The sequence below is a fragment of the Ambystoma mexicanum genome, chromosome 11, assembly GCF_040938575.1.
Source record: "Ambystoma mexicanum isolate Mex_15411 chromosome 11, UKY_AmexF1_1, whole genome shotgun sequence".
Classification (NCBI taxonomy): Eukaryota; Metazoa; Chordata; class Amphibia; order Caudata; family Ambystomatidae; genus Ambystoma; species Ambystoma mexicanum.
In genome coordinates this window covers 1,371,207,325-1,371,224,277 of record NC_090934.1, presented here as the reverse complement: position 1 = coordinate 1,371,224,277, position 16,953 = coordinate 1,371,207,325, and the positions used below count along the sequence as shown (strand labels likewise).

General features: G+C 46.3%; 1 protein-coding gene across 2 annotated transcripts in view; it reads right to left on the bottom strand.

Moving 5' to 3' along the window:
- The window catches only part of TRPM7 (transient receptor potential cation channel subfamily M member 7), a 2,599,208-nt gene that overhangs the window by 1,479,937 nt on the left and 1,102,318 nt on the right, over positions 1-16,953 (bottom strand). For both annotated transcript variants that reach the window (XM_069624956.1, XM_069624955.1), the window contains exon 13: positions 16,470-16,523. In XM_069624956.1, the coding sequence (XP_069481057.1) occupies positions 16,470-16,523 (54 nt within the window). The remainder of the gene's footprint in view (positions 1-16,469; positions 16,524-16,953) is intronic.

Below are 16,953 nucleotides of genomic sequence, written 5' to 3'. Positions count from 1 at the left end.
TGCCTGTTCCTTTTGGAAGACGTCCTGAAAGTCCTGGTATTCCGGAGGTAATTGCATGGAGGCAGAGGTTATAGATGCTAAATTAATCTTCGGGTTTTCTGGGTAACAGGTTTGTGCACACTCCGGGAAAGTTATTCTCTTAGCTCGCCAATCAATTCGAGGATTATGTGTCTCTAACCAAGGGATTCCAAGAATAACCTGAAACTGTGGAGCCTTGATTACATCAAACACAACTGCCTCCCGATGGCCTTCAGGACCAATAAGAGTCACCTCAGTAGTGGAGTGAGTTACCGGTCCAGAGGCAATTTCAGTTCCATCGACTGTGGTGATGACATCTTTGCTGGTTTTAGGACGGAGTGGGAGGTTTATCCTAGAGACCAATTCTCGATCCACATAGTTTCCAATAGCCCCACTATCGATGTATGCCTTAATTGCATGCATGCGCTTAGGCTGTTCCGGATCTACGAGGACCATTGGCACGATGAAATGCGAGGTCTGAGAGTTAGTTTTCAAGCTCGGCAAGCGGACCCCTACGCTTGTCGGGCAGAGGCGTTTCCCGAAACAGAGTCTTCGAGGTTTTTATCAGCGGCTCCCACCGCCTTTCTGGGCGGTTTTGCCGGGCAGTCTCGTAGGAAGTGTTCTGAGTTCCCACAATAAAGACATAATTTTAACTGTCGCCTCCTTTCACGTTCCTTTTGAGTTAAAGGTCCTTTAACCCCTCCAATTTGCATAGGCTCAGAGACATCAACACCCTTGGGGTTAGCGTGGGTCTTGACCAACACCCGGTTTTCTAACCTGGACCGATCTGCTTTCCTGTTTTGAAGTCTGTGATCCAATTGGACCACTAAGTCTATATACTCTGTGCACTCTTGAGGCGGATTTACAACTTGGGCCAAGACATCTTTAAGTTCTCCACGTAGACCTCGATAAAATAACGTGACTCTTTTATCCTCAGGCCACCCCGATTCCACAATCAGTCTATTAAAGGTTGCAATATAGGATAGGAGGTCCTGATTGCCCTGTCGCAGGGAGAGAAGTTCGTCATCCAGGGCCTGCCCCTGTAAGTGTCGAGCAAATAACCTTTCCATGCTTGCTTGAAATCCCTGAAAATCACGGAGAATTGGGTCATCTCGAGTAACCAGTGGAACTGACCAGTCGGCAGCGCAGCCGCTGAGATATGACAAAACAAAGGCTACCTTGGTCTGATCATTAGGGAAGGCCCCAGGTTTGCACAGGAAGTGCAAACGACACTGATTCATGAATACGGCGAATCGTTTAGGGTCCCCAGCAAAGCGTTCGGGTGGGGCCAGCGGCATGTTTCCAGGTAGATTTATCTGCACAGGATTACTGGAAACCACAGGAGCAGGGTTCCCTCCGGAACCGGGTAGAGGAGTCTGTCCAGCTTGACTCTGCAAAAGCTGTCTGGCCAGGTCATCAGTTCTTTCTTTTGATACTATTAGTTCCCTTCTGAGGGCATTAGTCTCCTGCCGAGAGGCATGTACTTCGGCCCGTAATTCCCCCAGTAATTGGGCCAACTGATCAGTCTCAGACATGTCCATAGCGCCTGGGTGGGATTTTGTAGGAAGGCTTCGCGTTCTGTAACGCTCACTTGACTCCCACAGAGGCGCCGGCCTGGTTTGCGCTGCGGTGGCCTCTTCCAGGGTGTTGCGCAGGACTCGGAAGATGGACTGGACCAGGCCCCCAACTCTTGCTTGCCTGGCTCGCTGAAGTACCCTTCTGTAGGCGAAAATAGGGGATTAAGGGTGTGCGGGGTAAGTAATCGGTCTCCCTCTTTCCCCTCTCACTCTCCTTGACACCCCTCTGTGATTCAGCGCAACAGCTCAACTTAGGGTCTGGAAGGGCGAGCTCTCCATCCTGCCTCTGATGCAGGGGCGCGTAGATATCCAGTTGCTTCACTGGATTTTCGGATTGGTGAGAAGCAAACTTGCTTGGCTTCCAGGTAAGTTTTTTGATTAATGGTTCCCCTTGTGTCCATGCGTTAATGTTCTAACGCTAATGTCTTTTTCCCCATAGGGGCCGGGGTACGGAATGCCGGGGAACAGGCACCGACCCGAGATGAAAGGTGAAATCCTTGTGGAAATCAGGTAAGTCTTTAATGAGCGTTTTGATAATGTCTTTTCATTTGCCCATTAACGCTGATGTCTTTTTCCCCTTAGGGGCCGGGGTCTGGAACTGCCTGGATGCGGCGCGGACCCGAAATGAAAAGGGAATGACCCAACAGGTAAGTCTTAACATGGAGTCTTAGCTTCCCTTCTCCCTTCTTTCTCTCACCTTTGTTCTTGTCTTTTTCTCCCTAGGTGCTGGGGAGCGACTGTGGATCCTGATGGTCGCTGCTGATGGAGGCGCCCTGTAAAGGTGAGTAAATGCAGCGCTGCAGCAGTCAATGCGATGAGTTTTTTAAAATAAATGTCTTCCTTTTCAGGATCGTTGGCGAAATGTCTCCAGGTTGCAGATTTAACAGGTAAGGTCTTTTCCTTCTTCTGTTCTCTTGTTCTATTCCTCTGCAGGTGATCAGGATGCTGGCAGGCGTGGAAGAAGTCAAGATGCAGGGGCAGACACGGTGAGCGTCCAGCTGCTAGATGCAGAACAACGCGAAGCACGTGTGGCTGATCGGGTGTGGTTTAAATAGCCTTGGAAGAAGTTCCTGGAATGTGTCCTTCCTCCAATCAGGTATGTATCCTTCCCCGACCACACCCGGTGGTAAAAGAGTCCCACAGGAAAAGTAGTTCTGGCCTCAAGATGGCCCGGCTGTTGCAGCATGGTCTGCATCAGGTAAGTTTACACCAAGCACCTTTAAACACAAAGTCATCTTTTATGAGCCTGGCGCCTTCGGCGCCAGGACTGTTGTCCAATATGAGCCTGGCGCCAAAGGCGCCAGGACTGAGTCCACAGGGCCCCTACTTGGGGCTGCTGAGACTCCTCCCGAGGGCATGATGCCTGCTTCCGGGGGTGCTGGGCCGGTCCTGGTGCTCCGGGGGCAGGTATCATGACAGTATCATCCTTTTTCCATTATTTTTGCCAAATAATAAATGGATTGAAAAGGTCAGTGTAATGGGATAGCGGGAAATCCAAGCCCTTAAGCAGACCAGGTAGGCCGGGAAATCCCAGACCCAATAAATGAAAGAGTCAAAGTAAATGACAAAGGGCTGTTTTATTAATTAGTTATGTAAAACAGGGACAACTATAAGTAACAATCTTCAGAGCTCTCATCTTCGTCGAGCATGACAATGGTTTAAAAACAGAAAATACGTCATCATTGACACGTCACAATCTTGGTAACAAAAACCTATGAGGTACTGGAATTGGTTAAGGGGATAGTATATATAGAAGCTATAGGGGTTAGTCTCTTCAATGAGTATGCTTCATCTGATGGCTCCACCTGAGACCACCTCTAAATTGATAATGGAGAATACAGGTCATTTCTTTACCTATGGATAGGCCATTGCATTTACATATGAGATATTGTGAATAGGGACCAAGGATTGGCTGGCATGGACTTTACCAGCCTTGATTACTTGGTGGGTCATCAACACATGAGTAACTGTGCTGGAAGGGGGACAGACATAGAGAGGCCACTTTCCCAATTAAAATGTGCCATCTCTGATTCTCTAGGCCATGAACCAGAGCTTACAGCTTTGAACTTAACATTGCCCTTTATCGTGATTCTGATAACTTTTAAGGAGTTGCTGGCATGTGCGTTCAGGCATCTCGCCTTAATGTCTCCCGCCCCCCAGGCCAAGTGGGGCAACACCACGCTTTGGATCATTCTGCTTTTCCTTTTACTGGGATTTTCGGCCATTTGGTTTTGGGTGTCTTTACCATTTCCGTCCCCCGTTCCCTAGATATTTGGTCGAGCTACTTTTTTTCAATATCACCCCCTAATCAATGAGCACCTGGTCCTTGATGATTTGTTTTTCCGGGACTTAATCCAAGAGAAACGTTTTCACCCTTGGGCCTTATCTTTCTTTCTCCTCAGTGCCGGCACAAGACTCACCTTTCTACTGTAACCCTGGCAGGAGTTGACCAGCTGGCTTCTGTATTGCTCAGCCCAGTGGTTTCAGCTAATTCAGCAGGTCTGTTCTACGTGTGGGCTCTGCGTCTCTCCTTTAGTACCTTCCATTCACTTGCCTGTAGCCTTCGCCATCCATCTTGTTGACATGGCCACTCTTCTTGGCGCTCCTGTTGTATTTTGCGCAGGCTTGTATGTGTATTCCTCATGCATCTTGCTTTTCAGCATGTAGTGTGTATATGTTTTCTAACCTATTGAGCGTGAGTGTGTTCTTCATGTCCAAGTGCAGTTGGACCTATTGATTGCGTAACTTCATGGTGGATGCATATCGCTTTCGTGTCTAATGCATCTACATGTGTCAGCTTCAACAGTGATGTCATTTGCTTTGACACCCGGGTCACAACAGGTTCAGTTCTTCTTGATTCTGCATGTTCACTTCTTCTCTGATTACTTCAGAATAAGGCTGGTACAGTTGCCTGAGCAAATTCTGCCTCTTACTTTCATGATATGGCGGCAAGAAGGGAAAAGGCTCAATGAATTATGCTCTCCAGTCATTCCTTCGATACTGGAGGTGGGGGAAGAGTCTGGCGCTGCATATGACGCATTCATCGGTCTCTCAACAACGTGTCATTGTGTAGTGTGGGGTGGACATCAGTGTGTAAGAGGTCGACACCTAGTGGTAAGCGTGGAGTTTTGCACATATTTTCGAAGGTCAAAAAAGGACATTGACTGCGCGGGTTTGAAATATTATCCCTAGTGTGTCCTACTGTACCCATGATTTCTCACGCGTAGAGGTCCATCAGATTATTTGTTTTTAACTAGAGGGAGTCTAAGCGTGGAGATCAGGTAAGTTATGATTTGGTGTGTAAAACATCTATGATGTACCCAAGAACCTTCAACTCCAAGAGGGGAGGAAGGGTGGGTGCATGTGAATCTAAGCAGATACAGGCATCAGAAATCCGATTACGATTGATGAAGTGGATCTGCTTATAATCACATACTTTGCATAGATTAGCAAGCAGTAGTTGGAGAAGGAGGTGAGTTATTTGAAGGTAGCGCAGCAAATAGATGTTTTAACACTGCTTAGCCCATTTGTGTGTCACCTTTAAAATGTGCATTTAAACAGTAATGCAGGTGAAAGGTAATGTTAAAGGATATTTGTACCGCGCACTATCACCACCGGAGTGGTCCCCTTGCGCTCCGGCGGCTCTGAACAAAAAGGGAAGGGGTGGTGAGTTAGTGGGAATAAGCTGGAAAAGTGCAAGAGAGCAGTGATGTGCTGTTGGCAGCCTCAGCCCGGTGGGTCTGTTGGCTGGGCTTGGGGTGTTTAACGGTCGGTAGTCGTCGTGTGCCGTTGTGCGAGTCTATGTGTGGTTTGTTTTGTTGTTGCAGTGTAGTGAAGTTTGTGCGGATTGTTGTGTTGTAGGTTTGTGGTTGTGTTTGGTTAGAGTCTGAGAGGTGTGTGCAGAGGGATGAAATTGTTAGTGGATTGGTTAATTGGCATTTCAGTCAATTGCAATTATGTCTAGGTGTGATGCTTGCTATCATTTCCTATTCCATCTGAGTGTGTCACTTGCTAATATTCAATATCCTATTTATATGTGAGGCAAGCTGGTGATAATGTGGCACTTGGTAACATGCACAGTTCATTAAGTGTGACGCATGCTAATAAGCACATTTCTATCTAGACGCTACGCAGGCTACGGTTAAGAATTCCATCAAAGTGTGGTGCATGTTACCATTCACCTTTATATCTAGATGCAACTCAGACTAAGGTTAAGAATTCCATCTAAGTGTGGCGCAGGTTAACATTCACATTTATATATAGACGCGATGCAGGCTAAGGTTAAGATTTCCATCTAAGTGTGGTGCATGTTAACATTCACATTTCTATCTAGATGCGACTCAGGCTAAGGTTAAGAGTTCCATCCAAGTGTGGCATAAACTAACATTGTCACACTTGTCTGAAAGTTACACAGGTTAATCTTCACAGTTCTCTCTAGGTGTGGGACTAGTTAACATTGGCAAGTACTTTAGTATGAAATGCAAGGCAACATTTACAGTCCAGTCCAGCCATGTATAGATTTAGGCTGATGGTCACTAATCTCTCGAATTATGCATGGTGTAAGTCTATGTTATGGAAAGGTAAGGTAGAGTGGCGCAGGCTTCCTGGAGTACAGTAATTGCTCTACACCCCACCCATGCCGCACTTACAGTTTTTGTGTTGGTGTCTGTTGACTTCTGGCTTCATTGGCTTCCCCTGCGGACACCTGCTGACACTTTCTGGAGCCGTAAAAGTAGGAGCCGCCCTTTGCCGCAGGGGTTGCCGAGCAGAGGGCTGCCATGGGGGGGAGGGGGGTGTTAATGACCTGAGTGGGGCACCAATCAGGGCCAGAGGGCGGGCTCGGAGGCGGGAGGTAGAGGGACCCGGGGAATGAACAGCTGGTGGGAGCGGACCCTGCAGTGGCTGTTTTATGTAAAAAGGAGCTTGGCATTTATGAAGTCAAGATAGAATGCGAAGGATGTGATATATTACATAATAAATTGCTACCTAACTGTAACCAGAGTGTTAACCTGGTTGTGCTATATCGACCACCAGTTGAATCACCATAGTTTAATGAGGACCTCTCAAATGTGGTAATCCCAATGTTAACAGTTAACTCTGCAGTGGTCTTACTAGGAGATTTTAACCTATGAAAAGGACATGTTAAAGACAAAAAAAGCCTTGGCGCTCGAGAAAATCCTAAAAAACCACCAAATAACAATTTATAACTTTGAACCCACGCACACGAAAGGACATATCCTTGATTGGGTGGGAAGGGGCAATGTCCTCCTTTAAAATCTTAGCACTATACCCAGCATATGGTCGGACCATTCCTCCATCTTATGCCAACTGATGAACCTGTGTGTAAAGTACTTAATAGGAACTTTAAGGCCATTTCAGCACCCATTCATTCTGAGTGTCTAGAGGTCTTAATGGATAAAATAAGGATTTGGATGATCCTGAAATTCAGATGATCCTGAAATCCTCATTAGTACTTATAATGAGGAGATAAGCATGTTAGACCAGTCTGCTCCCTTGAAAACCAGAACTGTTAGAGACACTCCAAACCATCAGAAATGGTTCTCCCCTGCTCTAGTGGAAATCAAATCCAGTAAAAGGCATGCGGAACACGCCTGGCTGAAAGACAATACTCCGGAAAGTCTGGTAGTATGGAAGCAGAAGGAAAAGGAATAGAAGGCCAAGATTATGGAGGCTAAATATAGCTTGTATAATGATCAAATCAATCAGGCTGGAAATCAAACCAAAGAACTTTTCCGAATTCTCAGGTCCTGGGAGAAACCTATAGTTACCAATCCTACTATCAAACCTACCAGAGAATACTGTAAAAGAGTTCAAAAATCTTTTTCTGATGAATTAAAAATAGCATAATAAAAGATCAGGGAAGAACTAACCAGGCAGGATTCACATCCTATAGTTACCTCTGGAAATTGTAATAAGGAAAGGAAGGAAGAGGGTAGTGCAAACCCTAAAATGGTTCCCCAGAATACAGAATACAGAGATCAAAATCAGGGGATATCCCCAGCAGGCTTTAGGTTTACTGAGCTGACTACGGCAGAAATCCATAACGTCCTCAGAACTATGCACTCTACTATTTGTCCGGGAGAACTTCTCCCGTCTAAAACAATACTAGAACATAAGGACATTTTTGCCCCGTTTCTTTGTAGGTTCGTAAACGCCTTGTTTCGTATTGGAGTTATTCTGCAGTCTATAAAAGACGTAGCGATCACTCCTTTGCAATAAAAAGGTGGGTTTAGACCCCAATGACACTGCCAAGCTAAAACCAAATACTCTCTTCTTTTTGAAATTATTCGATAAAGTTGCCACAATACAGCTTCAGATTTATATCTCTGGGGCAGGCATCTTACGCAAGAAGCAGTCCAGCTTCCATAGTTTTCACGGCACTGAGAGTGCACTGTTAGACCTTCAGACTCATATGCTGTCTAAGCTAGAACTGACCAAGTCGGGCCTGCTGATATTGGTGGATTTATTGGCAGCCTTCGATTTGCTTGATCATAAGATTCTACTGGATCGGATGGCTATTCTTGGGGGTCTCTCAGTGGAGGCGATAAATTAGCTTAAGTCCTTCCTTGAGGGACGTTGCTCACAAATTCACTGCGGTGATAATGCTTCAGATATTGAAATTACCACCTCTGGAGTTCCCCAGGGGGCATGTCTCTCCCCCTGCTTTTTAATATCTATATCATCCCTTTGTGCATGGATTTGGAGAATGTGGACCTATTTTTCTGTAATCACTCAGATGATTTCAAGCTAGCACTTGAGATCAGTGGGGACTATGAAAAAGACCAAAAGAAGATGGATTTGGTCTATCAGACCATAAAAGGATTGTCATGATGCCTACCTCCAAGGCGCCAGGTCCGACCCAGCGACCCCAGAGGCAGGCATCATTTCCCCCAGGGGAGTGCCAGCGGGCCCAAGCTGGGGCCCTTTGGACGCAGTCCTGGCGCCTTAGGCGCCAGGCTCATGTTGGACCTCTGTCCTGGCGCCTTAGACATGTGTTCAAGTGTTTTAATGTGCACTTACCTGATGCAGACCATGCTGCCACATCCAGGCCCTCTTGAGGCCTGAATGGAACTACTTTACCTGTGGGACTACTTTCCACCCGGGTGTGGTCGGGGAAGGATACATACCTGATCGGAGGAAGGATACACACTTGGGGCTTCTTCCAAAGCTATTTAAACCACACCCGATCAGCAACTCACGCTTCGCGTTGTTCTGCTCCTCGCAGCTGGACGCTCACCGTGTCAGCTCCTGCATCTGGACTTCAGCCACGCCTGTCAGCATCCTGGGTCACCTGCAAAGGGAGATAAGAGACCTTACCAGCTAAATCTGCACCACGGAGACATCACTGACGATCCTGAAAGGGAAGACATTATTTTTAAAAGCATTTCGTTACGATCGCTGCAGCGCTGCATTTCACTCACCTTTCCTGGGTTCCTCCATCTTCAGCAGCGACCATCCGGATACACAGCCACTTCCCAGAGCCTAGAGAAAAAGACAAGAATAAGAGGTGAGAGAAGGAAGGGAATAAGACTTAGCTGTTGGGTCATTCCCATTTCATTTCGGGTCTTGCCGCTTCCAGGCATTTTCCGGACCCCGGCCCCTATGGGGAAAAAAGACATTGAATGAGCGTATGCAAAGACAGTTCCCGAGCGCTCATCCAGAACTAACCTGCCGTTTACTGGAACTGGAACTGCACGTTTCACTTCGCGTCGGTGCCATATCTCCGGCATTCCGAACCCCGGCCCCTAAGGGGAAAAAAGACATAAGCATTAGCGCTTGCTGCAAAAAGACAATGAACATTATTATTAAGCTTGGACTTTTGAACTTGCAACAGAACTTTTACAGAGCCTTACCTGAATAGTCAAGCTTACCTGAACGCCCATCAATCCTCAATCCAGTGAAGTAACTGGGTTTCAACGCGCCCCTGCATCAGAAGCAGGATGGAGAGCTCATCCTTCCTGACCCTAAGGTGAGACTTCACGGGGAATCGTGGAAGGGTATCGTGGAGGGTTGGAAGAGAGTGGGAGGCTTGAGCATAACTCAGTCAGTAGGTAATACTCCCTTTTCACGCACAGGGGAATATTCCTGCGAGCTGGAGAAGCCAGAGTACAGGGCCCTTCCTGTCCATCTTCAGAGTCCTGCGCTTCACCATAGAAGAAGCATCAGCACTCGAAGCCAGACCTGCGCCTCCGTGGGAATCAGGTGAGCGTTACAGGGATGGATGACCACTAACTGGCTATGCCTTAACGCAACGAAGACCAAACTCATGCTTCATGGACATCAGCATGCCAGAGATAAGTTGAGACGACCCTATGCCAGTTTGATGATCGACGGGAGCCAGATCACGGTGGTACATAAGGTGAAAACATTAGGTACTTACCTGGAGGCCAGTTTGGAGAGCGGTGCGCATATGAATGCAATAGTGAAAAACACTATCACCTTAAAGTGTTACAGCAAGTTGCCCCGTTGGTCTCCAAAGCAAACCGTGTGAAGCTAATCAGAGCTGTGATACTGCCACGAGTGGATTACTGTAATGCTCTTTTAGGAGGAGCAAATAAGACAGACATCCAGAAAATGCAAAAGATTCAGAATGCCACAGTCCGCATCATATATCAGATGAATCGCACTGAACATACATCTGCGGCACGGAGGAACCTGCACTGGCTGCTTGTTTCAGCAAGGATTCAGTTCAAGTTGTTGATCTTCTGCCACAAATGTGTTTTTGGTAATGCTCCAGCCTACCTTAAAGACAAGCTGAATACCTACTGCCCAAAAAGAAATCTCCGATCCACAAAGGCCTGCCCTCTTAGAAGTAGACCGCATTAAGAGAGCCTGTGGAAATGGTGGTGCCTTTCATGTGCAAGCAGCACGGACCTGGAATGCCTTACCGGAACACCTGCGTAAAGAAGAAACCGATTTGGCTTTCAGAAAACAGCTGAAGAACACCTTGTTCGAGTAACAAGAGTATCCTGCTGTCAATTTTTCGCTGCTAAAGGCGCCAGTATGCCTTCGGGCTCTGCAGCGATATAAGTGTGTTAAAATAACATAACAATGGCAACGTTCTCTTAGCAAGAGAATAGCAAAGTTGGATGCAGTAGACAATCCATTGAGAAATGGCCAATTTAGAGATTGGGTCACCCTCTCTTCCTTCAGCAACGGACACAAAAAAAATGTGTTTTTCTGATGGTTTTAGTCTTTAGGTAAAACATGACAGACCTTCTTACATATAGGCACATATAGGGTATGGATGCTTTTTTCTGCTATGTTTGTGGGGTATAGGAAGAGCGCAGGAAGTTCTATAGATTGATTCACATGGAACTCTGAGATGACATTTGGTGAAAATCATGGGTGTGTGTGAAGAATAACTTTGTCTTTGTGAATAATCACAAAGGGGTCTTGTACTTGGGTTAGCTTGTAGCTCACTAACTCTTCTTATAGATGGTCAGCTGGGGAATAGTTCTCATCCACAGTGCATCTGTGGCCCATGAGTGACCCTATCAAGACACCATCTTAAACATGTAAGCTATGAAAAACATGCAAGGGCGCCACATATAGATATGAAAGCGAGCACAACCGCAAACCCTTCACCATGCAACCGCAGACCTATTGTTCAAGCTTAACCAGCTGCATCTGCCGGCCAACACAACAATCAGCCACCCACAGGGTCTCTTTCATTAACATCGGGCGGAATACTCCCTGCACTAACCCAGATTCCATAGTAGGGTCATCTGAGAACCAGCACTCCACGTACTGAAGTTGCACAGCCAGGTAATAAAGCTCCAAAAGCAGAAGTTGTATTCCCCTGTCCTTAGATGGCAAACACAAAATATTGAGGGAGATTTTCTGTCTGCCCTGGCCCCATAGGAACCCTCTGAGTATAGCGTCTAGCCGGTGAAAAAACCATGCAGCTATACAATAGTGCATGTTTGCAAAGGGGTAAAGCAGGCGCGGTAATAATATAATTTTCACCAATGCAACCCAGTCTAGAAGAGACAATGGCAATTTCCCCCAGAATGTCATGGACCGCTTCACCCCTCCACCACCTTCACTGTATTTCTCACATGCATGTTCTGTGGTGTCTGAGCTACATTTATCCCCCAGTAGCTTATCCCCAGGTAGCTAAACGGGCTGACCTATCACTAAACCTAAATCTAAGATGGGAGCAAGCAACAACCATCAAATAATAATAATACAGTCCTAGTGGAGTCCAGTCAAATAAAAAGGGCCTATACTAAAAATATTTAAAAATATATTGGCAATTCTTACCGCTATGTTACAAAATAGTGTTGGATAATGTTCACAAAATGAAAGAAGGGTTCACAAAATGATAAGTCAGGATGTTAGGCAGTGGGCCTCCCTTCCCCACATTGTTTTTAGCACGGGACAAGGTGGATCACTCAAGCACAACACACTCCTGGGCTTCTTTGGCACCAGGTTACAGTTTCTTTCAGCAACATCAGGGCCTTCGTTGCACTAGTCTCTTTTGTACAAAGTCTCTTGCCTCAGAGGACCTGATGTACCACAAACAACAAATAAAAGTTCCTTTCTCAATAGTCACGTCGGGCGATTTACTCTTCACCCTGGATCCGCCTCAGACGGGCTCCAATCCTTCTTTCACCATTAGCCTCCCTCAGTCAGGTTCAGACCAATTAAAATTTTTAGGCATCGCTCTGTCGGGTTCAAATTTCCCACAACAATCTTCTTGGGTGTGTTACTCTTCACCCAGGATACCCCTCTCCCAGGCTCAGACTCCTTTTCTACAATTAGTCCCCCTCGGCCGGGCTCAGACCAACTTCAGTTTACAGACAATCGAAGATTTTCAAATGTGCACGGGATTCAACGTAACCCACTGCAGGACCACTTTGATTTCACAATTCAACAATCCTTCCCCACTCAGAAGAGGTGTGGGGCGGAGCACCAAGCAGACCTTCGAGTGAACACCCACGCAGCGCTGGACCAGTCTATCTGGTACCTATCTTGGTTTCACAAAGTTCAATTGTATTCTAGTTCTTTCTTCATACAATGTTGTCGCTTGCAACCTAGAGCATAACAGTTCGGTCGGCTATCAGTTTTTTCAACTCACCAGCTGTGCTGAACTTGTTGCCATTACTTTGCTGTTGGGGTCAAGGACAGTACCACGGTGGCAATCGCTTCTCCCTGCCTTTCGCTATCAATGCAGGAGAGCCCTGTGTACCTTTGACACACGCTACACTGTTCGTCAGCTGCAATCCCCGGTCTTATGTTTCTTTTCCTTGAGGCTTCTTGAAAGTCACGATTCTGTGTTGAAAAGGGCAAGGATAATTCCCTCCGTGTCGACCTCTCTGATCTCGCCGCCTTGCTCCTCGGTTTAAACTGCCAACTCGCTGCTTCCTCGTGCTTTTTGCATTGCTCAGAGTGTGCTTTTGTGTTCCGCCTTTTATGTGTGAGGAAGTGTAATGGGAGTCAGGTGTATGTAGTTATCAGTAACTGCCTGACCCTTGTGTTGGGACATGTCAGGTATACAGTTCTGGTGTTAGTCTGTTGTCGCTCACAATGAACTGCCTGTGAGAAAGTGTTTAAATCGTAAAGGGGGGGGGATTGAGTTTCTAGATATCCTACCTGGTAAAATGGGGGAAAGGCATCATAAGGAAGGGGATACGGGTCTCACCCTTTGGTGCCCAACTCCCCAGAGACCCCCATCCTGGTGATCCCCCCGCACTAGTCCACCTCCCCGGAACTGGATCCAATAGCGATGGCCGTGTCCTGGCCACTTGGATGACAGATCCCAGGGGACTAGCGGGTGAGACACCTTCAGGTTTCTCACAGCGGCCTCCAACATGGCTGAACTCTAAAATCTGCAAGGAGCTGGCCAATCCTTCTGCAGTTTCCACCTCTCCTGTTCCCTCGGAGGCCCTCTGTAGAGCTCTGGCTTCTCATTTCACTACGAAAACTCAGGACATCTTGTCCTTTCTCTCTTCTTCCTCTCCCTCTCCCCCTCCCCCTCCTTTCTCTCCGACAATACCGGATGATGTTTCTAGACAAGTGTGATCTTTGGACGGCACTGTCATAGAGGTGCTTCCATGCTTCTCCAGAACCATCAAGGAACACATTGACACCATCGCTCTAGCCTTGGCGGATTTCTGAAATCACTCGTTCGCCAATGGATCCTTCCCCTCTTTCCTCAAGTACTCCCCTGTGCACCCCCTTCTGCAAAGGCCTTCTTCCGATCCTACCTGTCTGGCAAACTATAGCCCAATCTCCATCAATCTTTTCCTGGGCAACCTCCAGCTTACACTCCACACTGAATCTGTTGGTTATGACCATCAGTCTGGCTTCAGAGCAGGCAGAGGCACATAAACTGCTCTATTGAGCACCTGTGAAGATCTGCTCACTAATCTTAATGTTAGACTTCCTTCCATCCTCATCCACCTTGATCTTTCCTTTGTCTTTGACATGTTCAATCACGTTACCCTGATCAAACGACTGTGAGAACCTTGGATCCTTTCTCTCCACCACCTCTCTCTTCAATATCTACCTGGTCCCTTTGGCCCACCTGATCTCTACCTTCTGCTCTAACTTTCAGTGTTATGCCGATGATACTCTGCTCTCTTTCAGGCTTCCCTCAGCCTCCTTTTCTCTCTTGCTCATTCCTGAATGTCTATCTGCTATTCAGGAATGGTGCGCCTCCAATGATCACTGCCTTAATGCCAGTAAGACTGAGATCCTTCTCATTGAGACACTTGCTCTTGCATTCTCCTTCCCCCGTCACTCTGGCTGCCCTCCTTAGGCCCTCTGCCGTTGCCTTCCTGTAAGGCTAAAAACCTTGGTGTCATCTTCGACTCCACTCTCTCCTCACATCACTGACCTTGCCAAGAAGGACCACAACCAGCTGCACCTTCTCAGAGGTATTCTTCATGTTCTCATTTTCCCCCAGCAGCTCACTGTTTCCAGAGCCCTGGTTCTCTCTAGGCTGGACTACTGCAACAGCCGCTTTCTCAAACTGCCTTCCTCTACTCACTGCCCTCTACAACTAATCCAGAACAGGACTGCGAGACTTGTCCTTGGCCTCAAGTCCAATACCCTCTGCATTGTCCACAAGACTTTCTTGGGCTGGGGCCGACACTACATCCAACTTTCTCTTCCAAAATACCTTCCTTCTCGAGCCCTTCGCTTAGCTATCTCAAACTCTCTGAGAGTCAGACGCTTCTCTAGGCAGAGAGTGGGGGGGTAGATCTCTCTCCTCTGCAGGTGCTACCCTCTGGAATGGCCTCCCTGCCCTTCTCAAACTTGAGCCGGACCACTGGAAGCTCTGGAAGCAGATCAAGACCTTCCTTTTCTCCTCTAATTTCTCTCTCTCCCCCATGCGCCAACTGGTTGATTGGCTACCCTCAGAGTCTACTGGTACCAGATTCCTTCATGATCAATCTCCCCTGAACTGCTTCTGGGCCTACCGCAAACGTAGGGGCTGTAACTGTTACCGACAGTACCCTACCTCCTTGCACTTACCCAGGGTCACGCTGCCCTGACTGCACTCCCCCCCTTCCCTCTCCCTGGCACCCTTTACATCATCGCACTTGCACGATCTGAATGACACAAGGCCTAGTAAGATCGTTTGTCTTGTCATCCCTCTGTCTTTTCTCCTTTGTCCTGTTGCGCCTAGAAAAACTTGTGTACAGGTGCGTTATAAATGACAGATCATATCATAACGAGTCATTGAGCGTGCAAGGGCATTTCGCCATTACATTGGTTAACTGCGCAAATTGATTATCCTGAAGACCTTGTGCATAGCACATATATCCTTTTATGACATTGGTCCTGCTTTTCTAAAAAGAAAATTCAAATGTTATCAACCTGCTTGAAGTCTATGTTCAAAGTCTGCTAGCATCTTTGAAGCAATAGGTTTCATAAAGGCTGGAGTGGGAAGTATAAGATTTGTTAATCAAACCATCCTACTTTGGGTGATTTGTATAACTCACCCCTTACTCTCAAGAACATAACTGACCAGTTGTTCTGCAAACAGCTGAAAACGCATATGTTCACAGTTGAGTTTTTCGACTCCATTCTTTTGGTGAAGTAGATGCTTAAACTGCATCATTTAAGGACCAGAAGCCATTTGGCAGTTGTCATGCTAAACAAAAACACATTGAACATGGCATATTTAGTTCTCATCCCAACAATAAAATTAACTGACATAACAAATCATACACCACCATGAATCCAATCAAAATTGGCAACATCAAATTACAGTACTAGTCATCACTTAGTCTTTGGCTCAAGGTTCCATTTGAACTCAAATGGCTCCATGACTTTTCTCTCTTACTGCCTCTTCCTCTCAAACTCAGGATCTGGCGGTAGCTCCCACTGTGTAGGCATAGTAGATAATTACTCATCCAAAAAAGCAAGTTGGACCCAACCTCCACAGAAAGCTTTTGTGGCACAACAACAGCATGCACAGCAGAGCTTCAGAGTCAGCGGCTGTTTTCAACCTAAGCTCTCCATAAAAACTGCAACCCCTTAAAGTGGTACTGTTGAGTTTGCTTCAGTTTCCAGCCTGAAGGCTCAGATATCCCATGTGAATTGTGGACAGTGGGCTATGGACTAGGGGTATGGTAGTCATTGCAATGAGCAACTTATACTTTTCTTGGCACTGCTATGAAATGGCATTCCATTCAATTACAAGTGAAACCAGAAATAGGTCTGGGTCAACTTTAACAGCAATTGGTTTATTTGGCAAAATAACAGATGTGATACTATGCACAGCAATTGTATTTAATTATAGCCAGAATCAATTGTTCACTTTATGTGGTGTATTTTGTTAAAAGCTAAAACATTGAAAGTGTTTTTTGAAGAGTTTAAATGCATGCTGGTATTTACCTGCTTCACGTCCCGAACAAGATGAAAAAGTGTTGGATTAGTTGGGCCTTGCTTCTATTCAAAAGAAAAAAAAACAATTTAAATTAGTAGCGACATTCTATTACTCGTCAAACACTGAATGTTTTAAGACTGATCTTCAACAGACCACTGCCATCTTAAATGCTTCAGATACCTGTAGAGATTCTTGCAGACATTAAATATGTGCCACATTTAGGCATCTGCAGACACTTCGATCCAGATCACAACTTGGTTGTGAAACATCAACTCTGACCAGAGGGTGAAGCTATAAGAACACTGATGTTAAAGCGCAAAACAAATGGATTAGTGAGTGGATATAGAGATACCTGTTAGCCTAGGGTCCCGTCTGATGCATGATTGCACATTAATATAATTCTTTGTGTAGGTTATTGTTCATATAGATGCCCACAATCAGCAATCATTCATAAGTACCTTCATGTGGTGTTGGTGGATATGAAATACATAA